We start from the raw sequence: 24,284 nt of genomic DNA on the forward strand, positions 1-24,284 counted from the left end.
GTGCGTTTCGGTTGCGCCGTTAGTGGAAATGAGAGTTGGCCCGAGGCTAAGGTGTCTGGATCTTGAGGATATGGTTTCCCCTTCCTCTTCCCCAGCTCACATCATTCAGAAACTGGGGCCGCCTCGGGTCCTTCATCCATGTTTCTCTAGAGGGAGGGAGAAAGAGAGATCCCGACGGGGCTTGTTACGTTCCTCTGGGCAGGCTCCCTCAACTCCTCGTCGAACGGCATCGTGCGGTCCGAATGGAGTTGTATTTTCCCACCGCTGGGCTGGGGTTCTCACCTGGGCTAATGAAGCTAGTTCTTTTAGAGCCCGGGGCTGTGTCTGCCTCTTGGAGTACAGAACTCCTCCCTGGGTAACGGGTATCAAAGATAGCATCTCAGGGCCCGATGCAGCCCACCTGTGCATCCTGAAGCCTGGGGCCTTCTACCCCAGTAGAGACGGTTCCTCCTCTTGAATCGTCTGCCGACGACGGGTGGTTTGTCTCCGAGGTCACCCCGCGGGCTCTGGGCTGAAGTTCTGTGAGGTGGGGATGCTGCTTTTAGCCGCGGGCCTGAACTTGTGATTTTAAAATCGTTTTCCTTTGTTGTAGGATGAGCAGTTCTTAGGTTTTGGCTCAGATGAAGAAGTCAAAGTGCGAAGTCCCACAAGGTCCCCTTCAGGTAAGTCCAGCTGAGGAGGTCACAGGCTCCCCTGCCCCTCTGTCCGAGTGGGATGGCTCCTGTTGGCCCTTCCTCAGTCCCCGGTTTCAGATTCTTAACTCTTGAAGGGCTCTGCTTTGCTGATCTCAACCCCCTGCCCCATTCTCCCCCATCGTTCACCCCCGTCCCAACCAGAGGAAGCACGGACATGGGGGTAGGAGGTGGAAGGGGTTTGCTGGCTGGTTGGGGAGTGTGCTGAAGGGGCGGAGGAGAGCATGCCCAAATGTCTAGGACGAGTTGGAAATGCCCGGCCCCCACGCCCCTCACCCCCAAATTGTTCGTCTCTTGATGATGGCATTTATTAAGCGCTTACTATGTGCAAAGCACTGTTCTAAGCACTGGGGAGGTTACAAGGTGATCAGGTTGTCCCACAGGGGGCTCACAATCTTAATCCCTATTTTCCAGATGAGGTCACTGAGGCACAGGGAAGTTAAGTGACCTGCCCAGAGTCACACAGCCGACAATTTGGCAGAGCCGGGATTTGAACCCCTGACCTCTGACTCCGAAGCCTGTGCTCTTTCCACTGAGCCACGCTGCTCTTAAAAGTAGAATGGCAGTAGCAGCGGCCTTTCTGGGAGCTTGGATCATAGGCCTATAAGAGGAGTCACTAACCATCTAGACGGCCCATTTTTCAGTGTTTTTGGTGGGGAGGGGAGCAGCTTGAATGATACTTTGAGTGGGGGCGCCCAGAATGCAGGGATGAAATAATAACACTTACAGAGACAGAGCAGAGCAAGTCCTTTTTCAAGAGAGATTCAGCAGATCTCCAGATGGCAGGGATCATGGGTTTTCTTTTTTTGTTGTTGTTGTTGAGTTGTTTTTTTGTGGGTTTTTTTTTTTTTTTTTGGTCGTCGTTTTTTTCTTTTTCACTCCTTTGTGTCCCCCAGGAACCCAGTAGAGTGCCTTGCGGAAAGCGAGGCCCTCTGTGGATACCGTTGTTGGTAAACGGTTATCTAAAACCAAGTGCTTCCTGCGGTGGATGGTAGTAATAGTATCACCAGTTGAGAAATACTGGTCCCGGTCCAGTAGAAAAGAACAGAACCAGAATAGCTACACCACAGCTAGCGATTCCCTCTCCTGTCTCCCATCAGTCAGCCGTTCGGTGGCATTTATTGAGCTCCTCCTGAATGCCAGGCCCTGTAGTAAGCGCCTGGGAGAGTCAGTCCATCGCGTCTCCCAGTCCCCAAGACAGTTTGTAAGGAGTAGTCTTCATTACCGGTTTTGGACCTCTGGCCCAAGTCCAAGGTTGGCACCCAGACAAAAACAGGAGAAATTGGAATGGAAGCGTTTCGGCGTCTTGGCGGGGCCTTTTTTTATTTCCTCAAGAAGAAGTGGCCGGAATCTGACTGGCGAGATGAAATTGCGTAGGACAAAAAATTCGGTGCAATTAGACTCATTTCCCAAAAGAAACTTTTCCCATTCCCTCCTCGCCTCCTCCGGAAGTAGTATTGAATGGCCATCTACTGCTCTCCAGTGAAGGGGTTGAGGCTGCTCATTGGAAAAAAAAAAAATTCCCGTCTGTGCTCCGGTCTAATAATTAGTTTTGTTCCTATGCTTCTAACTGGCTCTCGGTGAATAGCAAATCCCCTTAAGCATGCAGTTGTTGGACGTTTGTTCTCCCCCGTTCGCTTGGCTCGTTCCAAGTCCGCTGGCATTTGGGCTTTGTTCTTGGAAGGGGCAGCCCCCAGTAGGACTAAGAACCAATTCTGGAGGTTCTGCTGGATTCAAACCCGCAGGTAGATGTTGGGCTAGAAGTCTGCACCCCAAACGCCGATCCCTTCCCCACCCACCTGATCATCGTGGTATTTCCAGTCAGCCGGCCATCGCCCCCATCCAGACCCAGGAACGGAAGGGTTGTGTTGATTTCAAAAGGAACTGGCCACCCATTACTGCAGATTAAGCATCTAGAGTCATGGACTGGGGACCCCAGTTTCATGGGGCGGGGGGGGGGGGGGGTTGTCATTTTTTTTTTTTTTAATTGAACAGAAGATGATACTTGTCATTGGTAAATCGGTCAGGTTGAAGTCCAGCCCAGTGAACGAGAATCTCGTTGTGTGGTTTTTCTGGCTAGGAGGCTGTCTTGTGTGATGATTCCCGCTAACTGTCTGTTGCATGATGGTTTCCCTTGAGTTTCTGCCTTGCCTGTCAATCTGCTGCGGGGATCGGAGGGAGACTTTGGAGTCCGAGCCAGTCTTGTTTTCTCTAAAAACGGAGCCATCTGGACACGCGTCATTATTTAAGAACTGAAACCTACTTCCCTGCCACCTCCCGATCCATCACTTCAGTTGTGATTAGCAGCTGGTTAGAGCTGATTTGTGAGTCTCTCACTGTATCGTGGAGCAGGGAAGTCTTGGGAGCAAAAGGGAACCGGTGTTAAAATGGGCGAGAGAGACATTTATATTTAAAAGACGCATCTCAGTGGGATAAATCTCTTGCTTCTTCTAGCCCCGTTAGTGGGAGTTTTTAAACTCTGGGGTGTGCTCAGTCAAGCAAGGCTTTATTTTTATTAATTCTTTTCCCCTAATGATTCCAGTTAAGCACTTACTATGTGCCGGACACTGTGCAAAGTGCTAGGGCAGATAAAAGATAGGCTGGACATAGTCTGTGTCCCACATGAGGTTCAGTATGTAGGAGGGAGGAGGATATAACCCCCATTTTAGAGATGGGTGGCAGGCACAGAGAAATCAAATGACCCAAGTGAAATCAAGTAATTAAGTGATTAGAATCCAGGTCCTCTGACTCTCAGGCCCATGCGCTTTCCACTAGACCCCTGCTTCCCTTTGAGAAGCAAGGTGGAAGAGAGACTACGATCATCCAAGCAGCCCCCGACATGCTTTCTAAACTATTGCCCCGGAAAAGAAGAATTTTTAGAAAACGGAAAGTGAGACTCGAACTCTCACAGCCCTCTGATGCGGAGGCATTCACAGATCATCTCAGTTGGCGATTGTTTTCCCTTACACTGATAAAATGAGATGTGGTCCAGTGAGCTACCGACAGACCCATGGCACCAAACTGTCAGTCCCAGCTTTCTGGTGCCCGGACAGTTGATCACCCCAAACCCCGGGGAAAGGGACTTGAACATGGTAGAGTGAGTGAGTGAGTGAATGGCTTTGCTTTTTTACTTCAGTTCCCAATTAGCTCACACGTCAGTGAGTCCAGTGGTCTTAATTTGCCCCCCACCTTGTGAAATTTTCCTGCCTGATTAACAGTTGCCCTGTCTGGTCCGGCAAGCCAGTTTGTCCAGGGACAGATGCCGGTAAGCGCGGCCCACCCACGAGCTTGGGGTTTAGAGGAGTTGGTAGGTTCTGGTCGGATTTGGGGATCCGGAGAACTGAGCAGTAGGCGTTTAGACTTCAGCCGGTGGTTTTCCAAAGTCCAAATTCGCCCCGAGTTCACTGGTCCTGAAGAAAGGGCTCAGGAAGCGGCGTGGCCTTAGGAAAGGGTCAACAGACCTGGGTTTTAATTTGGCTTTGCCATACACCTGTGTGACCTTGGGCGAGCCATTTCTGAGGGCTTCAGTTCCCTCGTCGGCAGAATGGGGATTCAGTGCCTGTACTCCTTCCTGCTTCGACGGTGAGCCTCATGTGGGACCCATCTACCCCAGCACTTAGTATAACGCTTGGCACGTAGTAAGCGCTTAACAGGTGCCCCAGGTATTATTAAGAGAGGGGCAGCGTATTTCCCCAAGGGCTCCTCCCAGAAGGCCAGCAGGGTGGAGAGGAGAGGGGATTTTTTTGGTTTTCTTTTTCTTACTCATCTTAGGACTTAGCGCTCCTCTGAAAACGTTGCTCTCTTGGTCTCCCTGCCACCGAAAGTACCAGTCTTTCGGGTGAGAGCTTCCTTTAGCCTGTCTGCTTACCTCCAGTTTTGAAGGAGAGAAAGTCCACAAGAAGCAGCGAGGTGAAATAATCCCTCCTGGGCCCCTTTCCTTTCGGGGGGAATGGGGCTCGCGCCCCCGTTCGCGCTCCCCGTGGTTCAGGGCTGTCCTCTTCCCCGTCACCCGAAAAGCTAAACGTGTGCTCTTCATTGTCCGCTTCTACCCAGCTAAATCCAGTCCTCGGAAGCCCCGCGGGAGACCCAGGAGCAACTCTGACCGGAGCTCGGCCGCCCTCTCGGACTCTTCGCCCGTATTCTCCCCGCTGAGCAAAGCGGAGACCAAACCCGGGGAGAAGATCAAGAGGAAGGAAGCTAAAGGTGGGGAAAAGAGGCGGGGCAGGCCGCCAGCCCTCAGCACCGTGAAGTTCAAGCTCTCCCAAGGGAAGGACGCCGCCGAGGTAGCGAAGGGGAGCAGAGACGACAGCCTGAAGAAGATGAAGCGCGCCCCTTCCGCCACCTTTCAGCACGCCGCCAAGATCAAGAAGCTGAGAGCCGGGAAACTGTCCCCGCTGAAGTCAAAGTTCAAGAGCGGGAAGCTGCAGATCGGCAGGAAGGGGGTGCAGATGGTCCGGAGACGAGGAAGGCCCCCGTCGTCGGAGCGGCTGAAGACCCCCTCCCCGCTGCTCGTTAGCTCTCAGCTGGAGAAGCCCCAGAGGGTCCGCAGGGAGAAGGACGGCACCCCGCCGCTCACCAAGGAAGAGAAGACGGCCGTCAGACAGAGCCCCCGCAGGCTGAAGCCCGTGAGGATCATCCCCTCCACCAAAAGGACGGACGCCACCATCGCCAAGCAGCTCCTGCAGAGGGCCAAGAAGGGGGCTCAGAAGAAGATCGAGAAAGAGGCGGCTCAGCTGCAGGGGCGGAAGGTGAAGACGCAGGTCAAAAACATCCGGCAGTTCATCATGCCCGTGGTCAGCGCCATCTCCTCGCGCATCATCAAGACCCCCCGGCGGTTCATCGAGGACGAGGACTACGACCCGCCGATTAAAATCGCTCGCCTGGAGTCGACGCCGAACAGCCGGTTCAGCGCCCCGTCCTGCGGGTCCTCGGAGAAGTCGAGCGCGGCCTCGCAGCACTCCTCGCAGCTGTCCTCCGACTCCTCCCGCTCCAGCAGCCCCAGTGTGGACACGTCCACGGACTCTCAGGCCTCCGAGGAGCTGCAGGCCCTCTCGGAGGAGCGGAGCGACACTCCGGAGGGCCGGGCCCCCCTGCCCGTCCCCCCGTCCCCGGAAGACGACGGCGGCGGGGGCGGGAGGAGCCGCAGGTTCTCCATGTCCGACAGGAGCTTTGGGCCCCGGGCCACCAAGAAGCTGGCGGGCTTGCAGGGCGCCGCGCCGCAGGCGGCCTCCTCCGCCTCTCCCCCGCCACCCCTGCTCACGCCGCCCCCGCCGCTGCAGGCGGCCTCGGGGATCGCCGACCACACGCCGTGGCTCATGCCCCCGACGATCCCACTGGCCTCCCCCTTCCTGGCCGCCTCCGCGGCCCCCATGCAGGAGAAGCGGAAGTCCATCCTGCGGGAGCCGACGTTCCGGTGGACCTCTCTGAAGCATTCTCGGGCGGAGCCCCAGTACTTCTCCTCAGCCAAGTATGCCAAAGAAGGGCTCATCCGCAAGCCGATCTTCGATAACTTCCGGCCCCCGCCGCTGACCCCCGAGGATGTGGGCTTCGCCTCCGGTTTCTCGGGCCCCGGCTCCAGTGCCCCGGCCCGGATGTTTTCGGCCTTGCACTCCGGCACCAGGTTCGACGTGCACAAGCGGAGCCCCCTCCTGCGGGCCCCGAGGTTCACCCCGAGCGAGGCCCACTCCCGGATCTTCGAAGTGGTGACGATGCCCGGGAACCGGTCCTCCGCCGGCGGCTCCTCCGCCGGGGGGTCTTCGCGGAAGAGGAAGAGGAGGGTTTTCAGCCCCATCAGGGCCGAGCCCCGGTCCCCCTCGCACTCCATGAGGACGAGGAGCGGGAGGCTGAGTACCTCGGAGCTGTCGCCCCTCACCCCGCCATCCTCGGTCGCTTCCTCCCTGAGCATCTCCGTCAGCCCCCTCGCCGCCAGTGCCTTAAACCCCGCCTTCGCTTTTCCCTCCCATTCCCTGGCCCAGGCCGGGGAGCCTGCCGACAAGAGCCAGAAAGCGAGGAAGCAGGCGAGCGCCCCGGCGGAGCCGTTCTCGTCCGGCAGCCCGACCCCCCTGTTCCCCTGGTTCACGCAGAGCCCCCAGGCCGAGCGAGGGCGGAACAGAGAGCGGCCCGCCGAGGAGCTGGCCAAAGAGCGGGACCCGGACAAGGGCCCGGAGAAGGACAAGGGCCGGGAGAAAGACCGGGAGCGGGAGAAGGAGAACAAGCGCGAGTCGAGGAAAGAGAAGCGGAGGAAGGGGGCGGAAGTTCAGAGCGGCGCGGCTCTGTTTCCCCTCGCGAGGGGGTCCCGAGAGAAGGGGGTCGCGGAGGACCTCGCCGCCCCGTCTTCCGCCCGGAAGGCTGCCGGGCGGAAGAAGTCGTCCCCCCTCGACCCCGGCGTGGAGCCGGCCCCCGGGACCCTCGTGGATCCGGCGGCCGTCAAAAGCAAAATCCTTGTGAAGAAGGGGCGAGGGGGGCCGGACCGGGCCGGCCTGGACCTCGGCCCCGGCGCCCAGGCCCCGGAGAAGGACAGAGTCCTCTGTCTTCCCGTCCCCTCGTCGAGCACCGTGAAGCACGCCACTTCCTCCATCAGCTCCATGTTGGCCCAGGCGGACAAGCTTCCAATGACGGACAAGAGAGTGGCCAGCCTCCTGAAAAAGGCCAAAGCCCAGCTCTACAAGATCGAGAAGAGCAAGACGCTCAAGCAGGCCGACCAGCCCAAAGCACAGGTACCCCCTCGGCCCGGCCCGGCCCGCTGCTTTCTAGCCCCCTTGGTCCCGCGGGGGTAGGTGGCAGTAACAGCGGCCGGGCTCATTGAGAAAACAGGGAAGAGGAGGGGTGGGAGTCCTCTCCGTCTGAGTCACGAGGACGGCGGCGGCGGCGGCAGCGGCAGCGGCGGCAGCAGCTCAAACAGATGGTCCCCGCATTGAAATGCGAAGCACTTGAGCAGAAGTTGAGGGGGAGAGAGAAAGCTGTAGAAGTCGGTCGGTTCGAGACGGAGCAGACCAGATTTCCCCAAACGCGGCAGCGTGGGCTGCCGGCTGCGCCCGTCTCTGGCCGAGCGGAACGAGCCCTTCCCCCGGCCCTTCCCGGGTCTCTGAAAGCGAGCCCCCGCGGGTCCTTCTCCCCCCCCGCCCCGCCCCTCGGCCCTTTGTCTCCGTCCCTCGGTCCCGTGTCTGAACCCGGTGTGCCTGCCAGGTGGGAGAGTGCGAATACCGCAGCCCCCTGCCTGGGAACAGATGGAGCTCTCCCCCTGACTTCCGGGCCTGCTGCTCTCCCGTGGCTGCCGGCCTAGCGATGGGCAGGATCTCAGCGAGGAATGGGTTTCCCCCGAGGGCCAAGAGCGTTACCCCTCCGTGCTCTTTGTTTGATTTTTGTTGTGGTTTTCCTGACCTCCCCGCCTCCACCGGTCCAGGAGGCTCAGCCAGCGGCTCGTGACCCGAAGGAAGCTCACCCGCCTCCCCTTAAGCCCCAGCCAGGTGTGGCGGCCCCTCACCTCAGTTGAGCTCCGCTTGGATTTCCTCCTTCGAACTGGGAGGAGCAGAATCCGGCGGCAGTTATTGATTCCCGCTGCGAGTCTAGGGACCGGCTGAGCCGCTAGCCCGTGAAGGGAGAGCACCTCCTCGTCTCCGCCTGGCCTGGCCGCTGCTGGACTAGGGGAGGGCGGAGAGGCCCGGGGCCTCGGCAGCGGCAGAAATCATCCGCCCTGACCCCAGAGGACAGCCACGCTCTGGCTTCCCATGAAGTCACTTCCGTGGGTTTCAGAGATGCCCGAGGCAGGCGTGGGAGCCCAGGGTTTCCGAAACGCGCCACTAATCCCCACCCCGTCTCCGATTCAGGGTCAAGAGAGCGATTCATCCGAGACGTCCGTGCGAGGGCCCCGGATCAAGCACGTCTGCAGGAGGGCGGCCGTCGCCCTCGGCCGCAAACGAGCGGTGTTTCCCGATGACATGCCCACCCTGAGTGCCTTACCGTGGGAAGAACGAGAAAAGATTTTGTCTTCCATGGGGAACGACGGTAGGTGCCGGGGACGTCCGCCTCGAGACCGGTGCGGGTTGCCGACCCCCAGGTGGGAGAGCGGCGGTTACCCAGAAGATGTACTGGGAAGATGTACAGAACAGTGCTCTGCACATAGTAAGCGCTTAATAAATGCCATCATCATCATCATCATGTGGCAGGAATGGGCCTTGAGGTGATTTCGTCCGGTCTCCTGCCTCTGGGCAGGAGAGGGGACTACGCCAAGTGTCGCAGGGGTTTGTGCCAGGAGCGCAAGAGCTGTTTATTCATTCGGTCATTTAGTCAGCCTTGTTTATTGAGCACTTACTGTGTGCAGAGCACTGTATTAACCATTTAGGAGAGTATAATGCAACAATAACTAGACACATTCCCTGTCCACAACGAGCTTGCAGTCTAGAGGTGTCCATTGCTGGTTCCTTGAATTCATTTGGTTCATTTGATTGGTTCCGAGGGCGATACCCGGTGGTCAGAATCAATTCCCCAACTCCTACGCAACCATCTTTGACCCTCGGATGCGTCAATTTTCCGAATCCCCCAGATTTGCGAAGGGCCCTTCCACTGTGGTTTGGAAACCAGTCTGAAATGGGGAAGGGGCAGGAGCGGGGGTGGCAGGAGTGGTTACCTGCTGGGGTGGGGTGAGCTGGGGTGACTTCTAAGAGCTGGGAACCTGGCTTCGTCTAACAGATAAGTCTTCGATCGCCGGCTCGGAAGACGCGGAACCTCTCGCCCCGCCCATCAAGCCAATTAAGCCCGTCACCCGGAATAAGGCCCCCCAGGAGCCGCCAGTGAAGAAAGGGCGGCGATCGAGACGATGTGGGCAGTGCCCGGGCTGCCAGGTGCCCGAGGACTGCGGCGTCTGCACAAACTGCCTGGACAAGCCCAAATTTGGCGGCCGCAACATCAAGAAGCAGTGCTGCAAGTGAGTGGCTGTCTAAAAGTAGTAATAATAATAATAATAAATATGGTATCTGTCAAAGTCAGACGCTTACTATGTGCCAAGCACTGGTGTATACACTGATAGGTAAAAGTTAATCAGGTTGGACACAGTCCCTGTCCTACCTGGGGCTCACGCTCTTACCCCGTTTTACAGATGAGGGAACTGAGGCACAGATAAGTGACTTGCCCAAGGTCATACAGCAGACGTGGCCGAGTCGGGGCCTTTCTGACCCCCGTGCTGTATCCACTAAGCTACGCAACTAAGCCGTGATGTTTCTTTTAACTCAGAGGACTTGCTCTCTGGGCCACGGAGCCAGACCACAAGACTCTGGCCGAGGCACCGAGTGACTTGCCGCCGGCCCGGGTGGGACCTCTGAAGGGGTTTGTTCCCTCGGGGCTGGACCTTAGGGGGTCAGAAGGGGCGGCACGCTTCCTTCCAGGGTTGCTGGGGTGGAGAGGACTTCTGGGGAGGGCATTTTGGCTGGAGAAGACCCTCCGGCAAAGAGGACGGCTGCAAATTAAACCTCCCTGTCCTGTTCTGGCCCGGCTTCCTGAATAGGCAACGGGGCCTAAGTAAAATTAAGAAGCAAAATGGCCTAGTGCATAAAGCACGGACTTGGGAGATGGAAAGACCTGGATCCTAATCCTGACTCTCCCGCTTGTCTGCTGTATGAGTTTGGGCAAGACACTTCACTTTTCTGGGCCTCAGTTACCCCCTCTGAAAATAGGACTTAAGACTGTGAGCCCCACGTGGGACGTGGGCCGTGTCCAACCTGATTAGCTCGTATCTCCTCCAGCGTTGAGTACAGTGCCTGGCACATAGCCCGTACCAGATACCATTTATATATACGTATTTAGGTACGTAACGGTGATCTAGATGGTGCTGAGAAAGCAGGGCTGGGAGAAGGGCTCCGCTGTCTGCGACCGCAAGGAAGGCCATCTCCCAGAGAGCATCTGCAGATAGTCAAGTCTCTCTCCAAGGTCTTCGTGGCCTCGGGCGAGGGTCAGGAAGTAGAGCAGAAGGGGTTGGGAGAGTCGTGGGTCAGCAACTAACCTCATGTTGAAACCCCTATAGAGGTGACAGAAGAATCCAAAGCCAGTTTTTGGGGGTGCAGTAAGATCAGGGCAAGGAGGTACAGAGAGCTGTGCAACCCGGCCATGGCCGGTGGAGAAACTTCGTTGGCTCCCGATCAATCAATCCTGATCATTGATCGGATCGATCAATGGCTTAATAAATGCCATTATTATTATTATTATTATTAATCGACCAGTGGTATTTATTGAGCATTAACTATGTGCAGAGCGTTGTACTAAACGCTTGGGAGAGCGTAGTACCACAGAGTTAGCTGTCACGTTCCCAGCCCTTAACGAGCTTACAGCCTAGAAGGGGGGCAGGCATTAATAAGAATAAGTAATTTATAATATACCTACTTCAAGTTTAGAAAGTGACCCGAACCCTAGTCCCCTCCCCCAGAATAATAATAATAATAACATTTATTAAGCGCTTTCTAAATGTAAAGAAATGCATTGGGGAGGTTACAAGGTGATCAGGTTGTCCCACGTGGGGCTCACAGTCTTAATCCCCATTTTCCAGATGAGGGAACTGAGGCCCAGAGAAGTGAAGTGACTTGCCCAAAGTCACCCAGCTAAGTGGCGGAGCCGGGATTTGAACCCGTGACCTCTGATGCCAAAGCCCGGGCTCTTCCCACCGAGCCACGCTGCTTCTGTCGCAGAAAGTGGCAGGGGCAGCAGCAGCAGGCGTGATTCCCGGAGTTTGGCGGCCCAGAGCCGAGCGATCCGGACGTGGGTGGTTACCAGGAGAGCGTGGGGTGAGGGGTGACCTCTGACGCTTCTCATTTGTCCCTTGTTTCCCAGGATGAGGAAATGCCAGAACCTGCAGTGGATGCCTTCCAAAGCCTACCTTCAGAAGCAAGCAAAAGGTAGTTCTCCAAGGAAATGCCACGTCCGCCCCCTCCCCGCCCCGGGGTCCCGAGCTTCGGCTCTCAGGGCCGCGTCGCGAGTGGCCGAGGAGCTAAGGCGGACGAGCCCTTATCAAGGAGCCGTCCGACCTTCCGTCCCCTCGAAAAGGGGAGCTAGTAGGGCGGGATGGGAAGTGAAGCCTAATCTGCCTGGCTCCTGGCACCGAGCCCCAATTGCGCCTTATCGCTGCGGGCATCGGCTTGGGGGAGCGGAGATAAGTTGGCCTCGCTTTTCTCCCCAAGTCAGTCTTAACCGAAAGTCCTCCTCGGCCCTGCAGCTGATCTCCCCTTTATGCCCCCTCCTCCTCCTCCTCCTCCTCTCCTAGCGGCAAAAAAGAAGGAGAAGAAGCCCAAGACCAGTGAGAAGAAAGAGAGCCACAGTGGGAAAACCAGCGTGGACTCCGGCCAGAAGCCGGCGCCTCCAGCGAGGGAGGACCAGGCCCCGAAGAAAAGCGCTGAGCCTCCTCCTCGGAAGCCCGGCCCCGAGGAGAAGAGCGAGGACGGGGGTGCGCCTCCCGCCGGCCCCGATTCCAAGCAGCCTACCGCTCCCACCGCCAGGAAAGCTGGCAAACAGGTGGCCCCCCAGCCAGCGCAGGCCCCCCCGCCCCCGCCGTCTAGCACGGGACCCCTGAAAAAGGAAGCGCCCAAGACCGCTCCCGGTGAGCCCAAGAAGAAGCAGCAGCAGCAGCAGCAGCAGCCGCCGCCGCAACAACCGTCGCCACCGCCGCCACCACCGCCGTCGTCACCGCCACCGCCGCCACCTCCTTCTCAGCCAGACCCAGGTGAGGGGCGGGTCGCGCACAGGAAGAAGGGAGCTTGCTGCCTGCCCCAGGCCGGCCGGTTCCCCCACGGCAAGGACCAGAGAGCTTCACTTCCCCAGCAGTCGGAAGCCGAAACCTCTTCCCGCGGAAGAGGAACCCGTGGAAACGTCCCGGGTTCCCCCCCGAGGCCGCGCCGGCCCAGCCCCGGGACCTTTAGTGATGAGTGGGATCTGTTCCCTTTCCGGCCTCAGCCGCATGCCCCCTCACCCCTGGGGCGGGTACTGTGGGTGGGCAGTGCTGCAGTGTGGGGCGTACCCCTCCCTCCCCCCAGCACGAACCCCGACCCCACAAACCCTCTTTGGTTCCCCAGGACCGGAGCAGGGCAAGCAGAAAAAACCGGCTCCCCGCCCGAGTTTACCCGTGAAGCAGAAACCAAAAGAAAAGGTGAGGTATCGTCGGTTCCTCCCGCCCGTCGAAGGGATGCAGGCCATTCTGCAGGAGAGCAGCCCACTCCCCTCCCGTGAGGAGCAGCCACCCCTCAGAGCTAGTGAATGCTGCCTCTCTCCTCAGAGTCAGGAAACGACGCCTGGACCCGGGCTTCAGGCAGCCCGGTAGCCCAGTTGCCTCCCTCTGGGGTCCCATTTGCCTTTAGCCTGAGAAGCTGCTGATGCCGGAGCCGGCTTGCTTGGCCTGACTTTGGTTTCCCACCCCCTGCCCAGCTGGTCCCGTTGCCAAGTCTTTGCCCGCAGCAGCATCTCTTCTTCCATCTCCGTGGCCACCGGTCCCCTCCTCTGCCTGCGGTGGCTGTTGGGCCACGGAGAAGAAGGAGAAATGCTTAAGGAGCGTGGCGGGGGTGGGGGGTCTGTGGAGGGCAGATTCTCAGGTGGGAGCATTATTTCCCCATTGCCCAGGTTGGGGATTCTCCCAAACGAGGCTCCTCACCCGCTTCTCATCCTGGGTGGCGTCAAGAGAAAAGCAAGTGGGTTGTGGTGTGGTTTTGTTTCCGTCTCCTGGCTTCAGGAAAAGCCACCTCCGATCAGCAAGCAGGAGAGCAGCCTGCTGAACTCCGTCACCACCCTCTCCAACGGGAGCACTTCGAAGCAGAAGCCGCAGGCAGATGGAGTCCACAGGATCCGTGTCGACTTTAAAGTAAAGGGGCTCGGGGGCTTTGGCGTTGGTTTGGTTGGGGGGGAATGAGGTCCGGAGCCCGGTACTCTCAGGAACACACTCTCCCGAGCTCCCGGACTCTGGCTGGCCTTCCAAAACGGAATTGGGAGGTGGAATCTCTGGGGTCAAAGGAGTCCAGCTGCTCAGAGGGTGGTGGGGCGGTCTCTCCAAACCCTCCTACTCCTCGGGACAGTCAGACCGGACAGGCCGGAGCCCGGGGGGAGTCTTCCGACAGGCAAGGACTGGAATCAACCCGGCCCGAGAGAAGGCGCATCCCAGCTGTGTCCCCGGCCCTCATCCATGGCGGGCGATAAATGGGCCTTTCTTAATGGCTTTTAAGAGCCTAATAAGCTGACCAAACCAGCCGCCTTCGTCCTTGCGCTCCCGGATACGCACGCTGTCGTTCTGCTTGGCCCAAATCCGGGACCCCTTAGGGCAGGGGGATCTGATTCCCTTTTTCTGTGTTGCAGGAGGATTGCGAAGCAGAGAGCGTGTGGGAAATGGGAGGCTTGGGCATTCTTACATCGGTCCCTATAACACCCAGGGTGGTCTGCTTCCTCTGTGCCAGCAGTGGGCTTGTGGAGGTAAGTCAAGATTCCCGCTAGCAGCCTAATAGGGCCCCTGGCACCCTAATGGTGTGGCTGAAAAGTCTTGGTCCTTCTGGATTTGTCCAGTGAGCAGTGGGGGAGAGACTGACCGTAAGCTCTAGACTGTAAAGCTCTTTGTGAGCGGGGAATATATCTGCTAATTCTGTGGTATCGTGCTCTCCCAAGAGCTGTAGTACAGTGCTGTGCACGTACTAAGCCCTCAAATACCATCGACTGATTGAGAGAGGACTCTGCTGGCCGTGGAATGGAGTCGTGAAGTTTTGAACTAGAAGAGTTTATTAGCAAATTCCACCTTCACAAACGTCCTCTCTTCTCCCCAATATCCTCCCTCCGAAGCCAAGCTCTCCCAGAGTTGTGGCTTTCGAGGACGAACAGCTCCCCAGGTGTACTGTCCTTTAGACTGGAAGCTCCTTGCGGTCAGGGATCACGTCTGCCGACTCTGTTGTATTGCGTTTGCCCAAGCGCTTGCTACAGTGCTCTGCACAGGTCAAATTCCACCAGTGGACTGATTGATTGATGGATTGATGCAGGGCCCCTCAGTGTGCCCAGGGAAGTTCACCCCGATTCCTCCCCAGGTACCCCATGAATGGAGACAGAGTGGCCGGGCCTCACCCCGTCTTCCCCCTACTCCTCTCCTAAAGGTCACACCCAAGCATCAGGGACTGAACTCTGCATACGGGGGCCGAGACCTTTCCCCTACAGCCTGAGTAATAATAATGATGGCATTTGTTAAGCGCTTACTATGGGCAAAGCACTGTTCTAAGCGCTGGGGAGGATACAAGGTGATCAGGTTGTCCCAAGGTGGCGGGGGGGGCTCACAGTCTTCATCCCCGTTTTCCAGATGAGGGAACTGAGACCCAGAGAAGTGAAGCGACTTGCCCAAAGTCACACAGCCGACAGGCAGCAGAGCCGGGATTAGAACCCATGACCTCTGACTCCTGAGCCTGGGCTCTTTCCACGATACGCGCTTCAATACCACATTTACTATTATATCATGCTATTGGAATATGTATACGTTAGTGTACATATTAATAAACACTAATAATAACGGGTACCATGATACACGCGGGCCCGAGCATCCCGTCAGCCGCCCGTCTCCAGGGTCTCTTTCCCCAGGCACCCAACATCCCGCCCGTCCCGCTCCGGGCATCCCCCGGGAGGCCTGAACGGACGGGAGCCACCCGGGCCCGGCGGAGAATTTTAGGCCACTTCATCATCAGTCGTATTTATTGAGCGCTTACTATGTGCAGAGCACTGTACTAAGCGCTTGGGAAGTACAAATTGGCAACATATAGAGACAGTCCCTACCCAACAGTGGGCTCACAGTCTAAAAGGGGAAGACAGAGAACAAAACCAAACATACTAACAAAATAAATAGAATAGATATGTACAAGTGAAATAAATAAATAAATAGAGTAATAAATATGTACAAACATATACAGGTGCTGTGGGGAAGGGAAGGAGGTAAGAAGGGGATGGAGGGGGGACGAGGGGGAGAGGAAGGAAGGGGCTGAGTGTGGGAAGGCCTCCTGGAGGAGGTGAGCTCTCAATAGGGCCTTGAAGGGAGGAAGAGAGCTAGCTTGGCGGATGGGCAGAGGGATTGGGGGCATTCCAGGCCCCGGGGATGACATGGGCCTGGGGGCGATGGCGGGACGGGCGAGAACGAGGTACGGGGAGGAGATTAGCGGCGGAGGAGCGGAGGGTGCGGGCTGGGCTGGAGAAGGAGAGAAGGGAGGTGAGGGAGGAGGGGGCGAGGTGATGGACAGCCTTGAAGCCCAGGGTGAGGAGTTTCTGCCTGATGCCTGACCTTGCGATTGTGTCGTTTTCTCCCCCCCCCCCCCGCCCGCCCCCACCTTCGACTTCTCTGCCATTAGTTTGTGTATTGCCAAGTGTGTTGTGAGCCCTTCCACAAGTTTTGTTTAGAGGAGAGTGAGCGCCCCCTAGAGGACCAGCTGGAAAACTGGTGTTGTCGGCGTTGCAAGTTTTGTCACGTTTGTGGGAGACAGCATCAGGCCACAAAGGTACTGACAATGCAGAGGTGGGGGCAATCGCCCGGGTCCCGACATTTCTCCCCCGTCCCCCCGGGCTTCCCATCGCTTCATCAGTACCTCTTTCCTAAGTCAGCCGGCTGAGAGGAGTTTCCCCGCAGCCCCTGGTCTCCCACGGGAGGGTTTTAGTGCTTGAGGTTGCCCAGAAGAAAATCCCTCTTCCCCTGTTCCCCCCACCCACCACCACCAAACGCAGATGTTCTCCCACTGTTGTAAGTGCCGGGAGGATGGGTGAAGAAAGTTGATTTTTCATCTCCTCTTGCCGCTGGACAGGAGATAATATGTAATTTAAAAGCATCTTCCCCTTGACCCTGCGGCTGAGTTAACGGGCATTTTCACGGAGGGATGGGGCGGGGGAGGGACATTTCCCCCCAAAGTCAGCTATCCTGGCAGGGTGCCCTGTCTCCCGGCAAAAAGCGGTGAGAGTGGACTTGGAGTTTCCCATCCTGCTGTGGCACAGCTTCCTCAGACTCTACGATGACGAATCCCCTGTCCGCCCCTCCGTCTGAAACTCTTTGCACCGTGGGAGTGCCAGGGCTCCAAAGCGGGATAAGAAGCCCGGCCTGGGACCTGCCGTTTCCATAGTGACCCAGATCCATGATCAGCCCTTTCATTCATTCATTCAATTGTATTTACTGAGCGCTTACTGTGTGCAGATCACTGTACTAAGCGCTTGGGAAGTACAAGTTGGCAACATACAGAGACGGCCCCTACCCAACAGCGGGCCTCTTTTTTATTGTAGGGAACTCACCTCTAGAGTGGACGGATAGGCGGCCTGCCTCGTCTTTGTTGTAGCCAAGTCTTTCTGGGTCTGGGGCGGTTTGCTTTTGCTGTAGCCTTACCCCTGCCTCTGGCCACTCCCGGTGGCAGTTGGGATTATCTGGAAAATAGATCATTCTTCCAGGCGGTTGAAGTGGCTTCCCAGCCGATTTCTCTCAGCGAGACTGTTTCTTCCCCAGACGTACAATTGGCTGGCATCTCCCCGCTCCCTACATAGCGAATTCCTGTTCTGGGGAAGTGTTTTCCCAAAACTGTTGGGTGTTCCTTGCCCTGTCGTGGTCCTGGAGGTCCTTTTCGTTCTTTCCATGGTGGTCGAACCGGGAGGTGGGCGGTTGGTGTGAGGGGCCCTTCCAGTTGAGCAGGAGGAAATGAATGAAACAAGGAGGAAGTGGTCGGGGTGCCATGATTCCCCTCTGTAACAGGTACATCCAACAGGCAACTGTCCTGGCTGAAAAACAGGCCGCAAATAATGCAGAGCATAAAGGCTTCTGACCACCTCAGTCATTAGTTCCTTGTGGGCAGGGAGCGTGCGTACATACTCTGTTATATCGTACTCTGTGCCGTGCACGCGGTAAACACTCATTAAAAACATGGATTGAGGGGGAGGGCAGGGGCCCGACTCACAGCTGCCACGTTCTGCGATTCCACAGCAGCTGCTGGAGTGTAATAAGTGCCGAAACAGCTATCACCCTGAGTGCCTGGGACCAAACTACCCAACCAAACCCACCAAGAAGAAGAAAGTCTGGGTGAGTGCCGGGCCCCTTCTCCCACCCCACTAGCCCCACCCCGCCGGGCACCTCCAGGGCAAGGAACATCCTACTATAGTAACGGGGAGATGGTCCCCTCGGGGAGGGCGTGGTACATCCTGGCACCTTTCGAATCCAGCAGGTGGGATTTGGCTCCCCTGAAATCAGATCCCCAGAGCAAGCGATCGCAGGCGGCAGGAGCCGTGGCCGGAAAAGCCCCTCTCTTCTCTTCCAGATCTGTACCAAATGTGTTCGCTGTAAGAGCTGTGGATCCACAACTCCAGGCAAAGGGTGGGACGCGCAGTGGTCTCACGATTTCTCACTGTGTCATGACTGTGCCAAACTTTTTGCTAAAGGTAAGGGAGGGCGGGGTGGTCCCGTCAGTCCTTCGAGGTTGGGCTCGGGCAGTGCCGGGGGTCCCACCTGAAGCCGTCTTCGCTCTAAAGATGGAGGAGACACAGTCCCCGGATGGGTTGTGTGTTGGTAGACTTTTAGTCTTTTAGACTGTGAGCCCAATGTTGGGTAGGGACTGTCTCTATATGTTGCCAATTTGTACTTCCCAAGCGCTTAGTACAGTGCTCTGCACGTAGTAAGCGCTCAATAAATACGATTGATGATGATGATGATGATGGTAGGGTGGGCAGCGGGAACTCGTGTTCCAGACCTCGGCCGAAATACAACCAGGCCGTCTGGTTGGGATTTCCAGTTGAGAGCTGTAGGGTAGGTGTCGAGGGCGAGTCCCTTCCCCAGATTGTCAGAGGCAGACCTGGCTTGTCTGGGGGCCCTTTTGGGGGGTCCATCCTCCCTTCCCCTCTTCCCTCTTCCTGAGCCTCCTGTAAGGATTCCCCCATCCAATAGAAAGGCCTGCGATAGGTAGAAATGATTCGAGGTGGCCGTGAATCCGCTGGAGACCTAAACGGCTGAGCTAAAGCAGTGGAGATTTGAAGGGGTGGTGGGACATCCTGTAGCAGAACCATTGTGCGCGTGTTTCCCGGGGACGGGTCCTGGGAGGCTGTCACCACTTTTGCGGGGGTGGTTCCCAAAGTCGTGAGCCAGGGGTTTCGGGACTTTGGTCCGGGTGCCGGGGCGCTGCCTCAGAGCTGGCTTTGCTTTCAGGCAACTTCTGTCCGCTCTGTGACAAGTGCTACGATGATGACGATTACGAGAGTAAGATGATGCAGTGTGGGAAATGCGATCGCTGGGTCCACTCCAAGTGTGAGAACCTTTCAGGTATGGGGAACATCTCTTACTCCTCGGGTTCAGCACGCACGCAAGCACGCGTCCCATTCCCCTCCCCACCCCCGCACACCCTCTCCGATTTCCTGAACTTTCCCCCAGTCACCTAATAAGCCTCTTAGTCCTCGAGGAAGGGGCTGGAAAAGGCGTATTTATATACATTTGGTGACTTGGGAGTTTGGGGGGAGGTCTCTTTTTTCCTGACGTTGGATTTCGGACTTCTGTTCGTACACTTGGCCTCCTTTCCCCATTGGCTTGTTCACTCGTCAAGGGGAGAGAGCAGACCCGATCATATTCTTCTGTAACTCACTTCTGAGCCCCAAGACCCGATAGGCATTTAGTAAGTAATGTGGCCCATCTGTCGGTTGCTACTTCCGGGCTGGCAAACCAGGAACCCCGAAGGTCTGTTATTACTAGCATCGCCCTTATTATTTAACATCTTTATTTATGCTTCTTTTGGCATCAGGATATCCACCTGAGAGGGTTCCGAGTGTAGATTTCCTTCTTGGCAGCATTCCTTAAAATGTTTTCCAAAGGCTTCAGCTCCCTCGCCTCCGTGGGCTGTGCAGCTTACTTTCAGAATCCCGGATGTGTGTCATTTAATCACAGCCCTTTGGCAAATCACGGGGAAATCTGCTCCCTTGGGCCCCCAACCTGAAAACCGGGCAAAAAGGGCCTTTTTTCGGGATATACCCAAGAGGCATGGTGCTCCTGTGGGAAAGACGGAGCGAGCACCGGGATGGGCCGTGGCGGGGGCCTCCTTGGCTCCCCCGCGGCCGTTCGGAATGGCTCCCAGCCGGCGTTTTGTGTTCCCAGATGAGATGTACGAGATCCTCTCCAACCTGCCAGAGAGTGTGGCCTACACCTGTGTGAATTGTACAGAGCGGCACCCGGCAGAGTGGAGGCTGGCCCTGGAAAAAGAGCTGCAGATCTCCCTGAATCAGGTCCTCACTGCCCTGCTGAACTCCAGGACGACGAGCCACTTGCTGCGTTACCGGCAGGTGGGCCCTGATCCTCTCCCTGTCCCGAAGAACCGTCGTTAACCTTTAGTGGCCCCTCAGAGGGGAATTCTCAGCCTCCTTTACTTCAGAGGATTTGGGCGATCTTCATTGGGGTGGAGGTTATGGAGGGAGGGGAGTTGGGGAGAATGGGTTAGGGCAGTGGAGAGGACTTTGTCTCTGGAGAAAAGGAGAAGATCTTGAAAGTTGTAGTGGGGCATTACTTGGGTAAGTGCAATGAGTTGCTCAAAGACTTGGAGGAAAATCAGAGTGGCCCATAGAGACTCCAGCAAATAGGCCTGCTGAGAGGTCCAATTTCCTCGGCTGGGAAGAGAAGAAAGCGTGATTAAACACAGCGTGGCTCAGTGGTAAGAGCACGGGCTTTGGAGTCAGAGGTCATGGGTTCGAATGCTGACTCCGACACATGTCTCCTGTGTGACCTCGGACAAGTCACTTAACTTCTCTGAGCCTCAGTTCCCTCATCTGTAAAATGGGGATTAAGACTGTGAACCCCACATGGGACAACCTGATCACTTTGTATCCCCCCCAGCGCTTAGAACAGTGCTTTGCACATAGTAAGCGCTTAACAAATGCCAACATTATTATTATTATTAAACGGTTGGGTGTGTGCTTTGCGGCGGTGGGGGCTCTCAACACTGGTACTGTCTGGCTTACTGCCGGGCTACCCGTTGGTCATTTGGTGGAACTCCATCTTCATGGGGCAACTGGAAAGGGTCCGCCCTCCAAGTTGATTTGGTCAGCTTCAGAGAGGTTGAGGCCTGGCCTAGTTGGGGAGCGCTGTCAGTTTGGGGGGTGGCCTTCCCGAGGGACTCCAGGCCGAACCCCAACCTTCCTTTCCCTTTTCAGGGATTCTGACAGGCCGGTTATGGGGGAATCCCTTGGTCTGGGGGGAGAGTTTGATCTGGAAGCTAGTGGCTGGGAGGGCGGGAGAGAAAGAGGAAGAATGCCACCCTGTTTTCTTCCTGACCCCAGTCTACCAAGCCGCCTGACCTAAACCCAGAGACGGAGGAGAGCATCCCGTCCCGGAGCTCCCCAGAAGGGCCCGATCCACCCGTCCTGACCGAGGTCAGCAAACAGGAGGAACAGCAGCCCCTGGACCTGGAAGGAGTCAAGAGGAAAATGGACCAAGGGAACTATTCCTCCGTGGTATGTTTCTGGTGTCCCGAACCAAGAATCGAGGGGCGGTTGCCTTGAGTCGGAAATGGGGAGACCTTGGTCGGCCTGGTTCTAGGGGGAGATCGAGTGGGGCCTGGCTCCACGTCTTGGTTTGATTTTCACCTGAGCTCTCCTGAAACCAATTATTCATACTGAGGGAGAAACGCCGGCATCTCCCGAGAGCCAATGTTCAGGGTAAACGGGAATAGGAACCAAACACGCTTGCCCCACGTGTGCTGATCTCTGCCAGGGGTTTTGGTTGTTTTTTTCACCCGGAGGCTTTTCAAATTTTTAAGGAAAACATATTTCAGAGCAAAGCGGAGTCATCCGGAAGACTCCAGATATTCCGGTTGAGCATTGCGCCGGGTGACAAGGCGCCCGTTCGGCGAGAAGAATCTGTGAAACGGAGCTTTGTTGCTCCCGAACAGCCCCTGCTTAGTATGTTTTGGCCATCCCTGAGCCCTCTTGCATTGAGCCCCAAACCTTCTGTAACTCCTTCCCCCAAGCTATCAGAGGTGGCGATTCAACCTGAAAACGGGGCAAAGAGGGCTTTTCTGTGACCACCCCGCCCCACGAGGGCAAGAGTTTGGATACCTGGGGAGTTTTGGAGCACGCACCCTGACATGTAGGATTAATACCCTGTGATCGTCCACCCCCAGTTGGAATTCAGCGACGACATCGTGAAGATTATTCAGGCGGCCATTAACTCAGATGGAGGGCAGCCAGAAGTTAAAAAAGCCAACAGCATGGTCAAGTCCTTCTTCATTCGGGTGAGTGAGATTTCAGTTTTGCCACTGAAAAGACCCCTCCCGTTGCACAGCAGTTCCCCATGTGGATTTAACTCCCTGGGTTTAAGCCGTCACCCGGTTGTCTAGGAACCCAGGGAAGTCGTCAGAGTTGGTGGATCGTGCCCTGGGAGACGGACAGTCTGGGGACAAGCTGTTGGCGTCTGCACGGTTTCTGATGGCGGGTTCCCGGTTTTGTTTGTTTCCATCAGCAAATGGAACGTGTCTTTCCATGGTTCAGCGTCAAGAAATCCAGATTTTGGGAGCCAAATAAAGTAACGAGCAAGTAAGTAACTTCAGGCTCCGGATGCCGGGCCCCCTGTTGAGGTTTAGGGGTCCCCTAGCCTAGAGGAATTCATTCATTCAATCGTATTTGAGCACTTACTCCGTGCCGAGCACTGTACTAAGCACTTGGGAGAGTACCTTACAATAAACAGACACATTCCCGGACCACAGCGAGTGGGCGAAAGATCCCATTCATTCCCTTCCCCAGAAAAGAGTCGATTTCAGAATGGGGCATTTTTTTTCCCTTCGTCTCGGGTTTCTTGCTCTGAAATCAGTGGGACGAAAATGCCAGGGCTCATTTCGGAAGGGCGCCCGCCCGTGTCCCTGTCCTCGGTCCTTCCGCGTTCAGCCTGCCGTTCATTCCCAGAGAGCAAGGAGGTTGTCGGGGCCATCATTTGATCCCAGAAGCCCGCCTGAGAACCTCAGTTAGTGATCCAGGCGGTTGATCCCGAGACAAATAGGAGTTAAAGAGTGAAGATCCGGCTAACTGGAGAGTTGTCTGATGGGGACAGTCTGGATGGGCGTCCAGACCCAGAGGAGCCTGCTTGTCGGGCCGGGGACTGAGCCATTCCGGGAGCGGGGCTGGCACCAATCCGGGCCCGGCTGTCTCCGTCCGCAGCAGCGGGATGTTGCCGAACGCGGTGTTGCCGCCTTCCCTCGACCACAACTACGCCCAGTGGCAGGAGCGAGAGGAGAACAGCCGCACCGAGCAGCCCCCGTTGATGAAGAAGATCATTCCAGCTCCCAAACCCAAAGGGCCAGGAGAGCCAGACTCCCCGACTCCCCTACACCCGCCGACACCGCCTAGCATCTCAAGTAAGAACCCCGGGAGTCGGCCTCTGCCCCGGGCTCCGCTTCCCAGAGGCACCGTGTAAAATCGTGTCGGCGGCGATGGCCAACTTTCGTTTCCTTGAAAGATCTGAGGGGTTTTCACACCGGCCTCCGGAATTGACACCTTTTCCCCACTTAGGTTTTGCCAGCGTGTTCCTAGTTCAGGTTCTCCGGTGCTCAGAGACTGCCCAGCAGTTTTAAACATCCCTTCCTCCCTACGTACAAACCCCCGGCGCCTTAAGGGGCCGATGGGCCATTCCGCAAGCTGGGAAGTAACCGGAGGTGACTTCCCGAGCCCCGGCCCACAGTAACGAGCCCATCTCCCTCTCCAGGGGCCGAAGTTGTTGATGGGAGTCGGGAGGACAGTCCTGAATTGAATCCACCACCAGGAGTAGAAGACAATCGGCAGTGTGCGTTGTGCTTGGCCTATGGGGACGACGGCGCCAACGTAAGTACAGCCCACCCGCCGTCGGGGCTGGCGTGGCAAAGGACAGGGCCGCCTCTTGGTCCCGGACGTCTTCAGCGGTTGGGAGCCAGGCCTGGGGTCGTCTTTGATCTAGACACAAAGGAGGGCTCACGTCGGGGCAGCCACCGGTTGTCTCTGGCTGGTTATTTCTGCAGTTAGAGCCCCTCTCCACCTTCAAGGCCTCCCTGGAATCCCTGCCCCACGCCCAGCAGTGGTTTCTGCCTTCCACGTCAGCCGTTTCGGCTACCGGACCGTTTGTGGAGTTGCTTAGAAACGCATCCAATCCCCACGGGAGGGGGGATCTCTGGGTCAATCAATCAATCAATCAATCAATCAATCTTATTTATTGAGCGCTTACTATGTGCAGAGCACTGTACTAAGTGCTTGGGAAGTACAAATTGGCAACATATAGAGACAGTCCCTACCCAACATTGGGCTCACAGTCTAAAAGGGGGAGACAGAGAAAAAAAACCAAGCATACTAACAAAATAAAATAAATAGAATAGATATGTACAAGTAAAATAAATAAATAGAGTAATAAATATGTGCAAACATATATACATATATACAGGTGCTGTGGGGAAGGGAAGGAGGTAAGATGTGGGGGATGGAGAGGGGGACGAGGGGGAGAGGAAGGAAGGGGCTCAGTCTGGGAAGGCCTCCTGGAGGAGGTGAGCTCTCAGCAGGGCCTTGAAGGGAGGAAGAGAGCGAGCTTGGCGGATGGGCAGAGGGAGGGCATCCCAGGCCCCGGGGAGGACGTGGGCCGGGGGTCGATGGCGGGACAGG

General features: G+C 56.6%; 1 protein-coding gene across 1 annotated transcript in view; it reads left to right on the forward strand.

Moving 5' to 3' along the window:
- Positions 1 to 24,284, forward strand: part of KMT2A (lysine methyltransferase 2A) — an 81,170-nt gene that overhangs the window by 39,043 nt on the left and 17,843 nt on the right. The window contains exons 2-20 of the mRNA XM_038754299.1: positions 593 to 662; positions 4,746 to 7,408; positions 8,519 to 8,696; positions 9,381 to 9,615; positions 11,508 to 11,572; positions 11,938 to 12,393; positions 12,743 to 12,816; positions 13,393 to 13,521; positions 14,010 to 14,123; positions 16,022 to 16,168; positions 17,626 to 17,721; positions 17,957 to 18,077; positions 18,838 to 18,951; positions 19,774 to 19,958; positions 20,949 to 21,122; positions 21,791 to 21,901; positions 22,129 to 22,202; positions 22,821 to 23,017; positions 23,365 to 23,480. Of these exons, the coding sequence (XP_038610227.1) occupies positions 5,012 to 7,408; positions 8,519 to 8,696; positions 9,381 to 9,615; positions 11,508 to 11,572; positions 11,938 to 12,393; positions 12,743 to 12,816; positions 13,393 to 13,521; positions 14,010 to 14,123; positions 16,022 to 16,168; positions 17,626 to 17,721; positions 17,957 to 18,077; positions 18,838 to 18,951; positions 19,774 to 19,958; positions 20,949 to 21,122; positions 21,791 to 21,901; positions 22,129 to 22,202; positions 22,821 to 23,017; positions 23,365 to 23,480 (4,983 nt within the window). The 5' untranslated portion in view covers positions 593 to 662; positions 4,746 to 5,011. The remainder of the gene's footprint in view (positions 1 to 592; positions 663 to 4,745; positions 7,409 to 8,518; positions 8,697 to 9,380; positions 9,616 to 11,507; positions 11,573 to 11,937; positions 12,394 to 12,742; positions 12,817 to 13,392; positions 13,522 to 14,009; positions 14,124 to 16,021; positions 16,169 to 17,625; positions 17,722 to 17,956; positions 18,078 to 18,837; positions 18,952 to 19,773; positions 19,959 to 20,948; positions 21,123 to 21,790; positions 21,902 to 22,128; positions 22,203 to 22,820; positions 23,018 to 23,364; positions 23,481 to 24,284) is intronic.

Source organism: Tachyglossus aculeatus, chromosome 11, assembly GCF_015852505.1.
Source record: "Tachyglossus aculeatus isolate mTacAcu1 chromosome 11, mTacAcu1.pri, whole genome shotgun sequence".
NCBI lineage: Eukaryota > Metazoa > Chordata > Mammalia > Monotremata > Tachyglossidae > Tachyglossus > Tachyglossus aculeatus.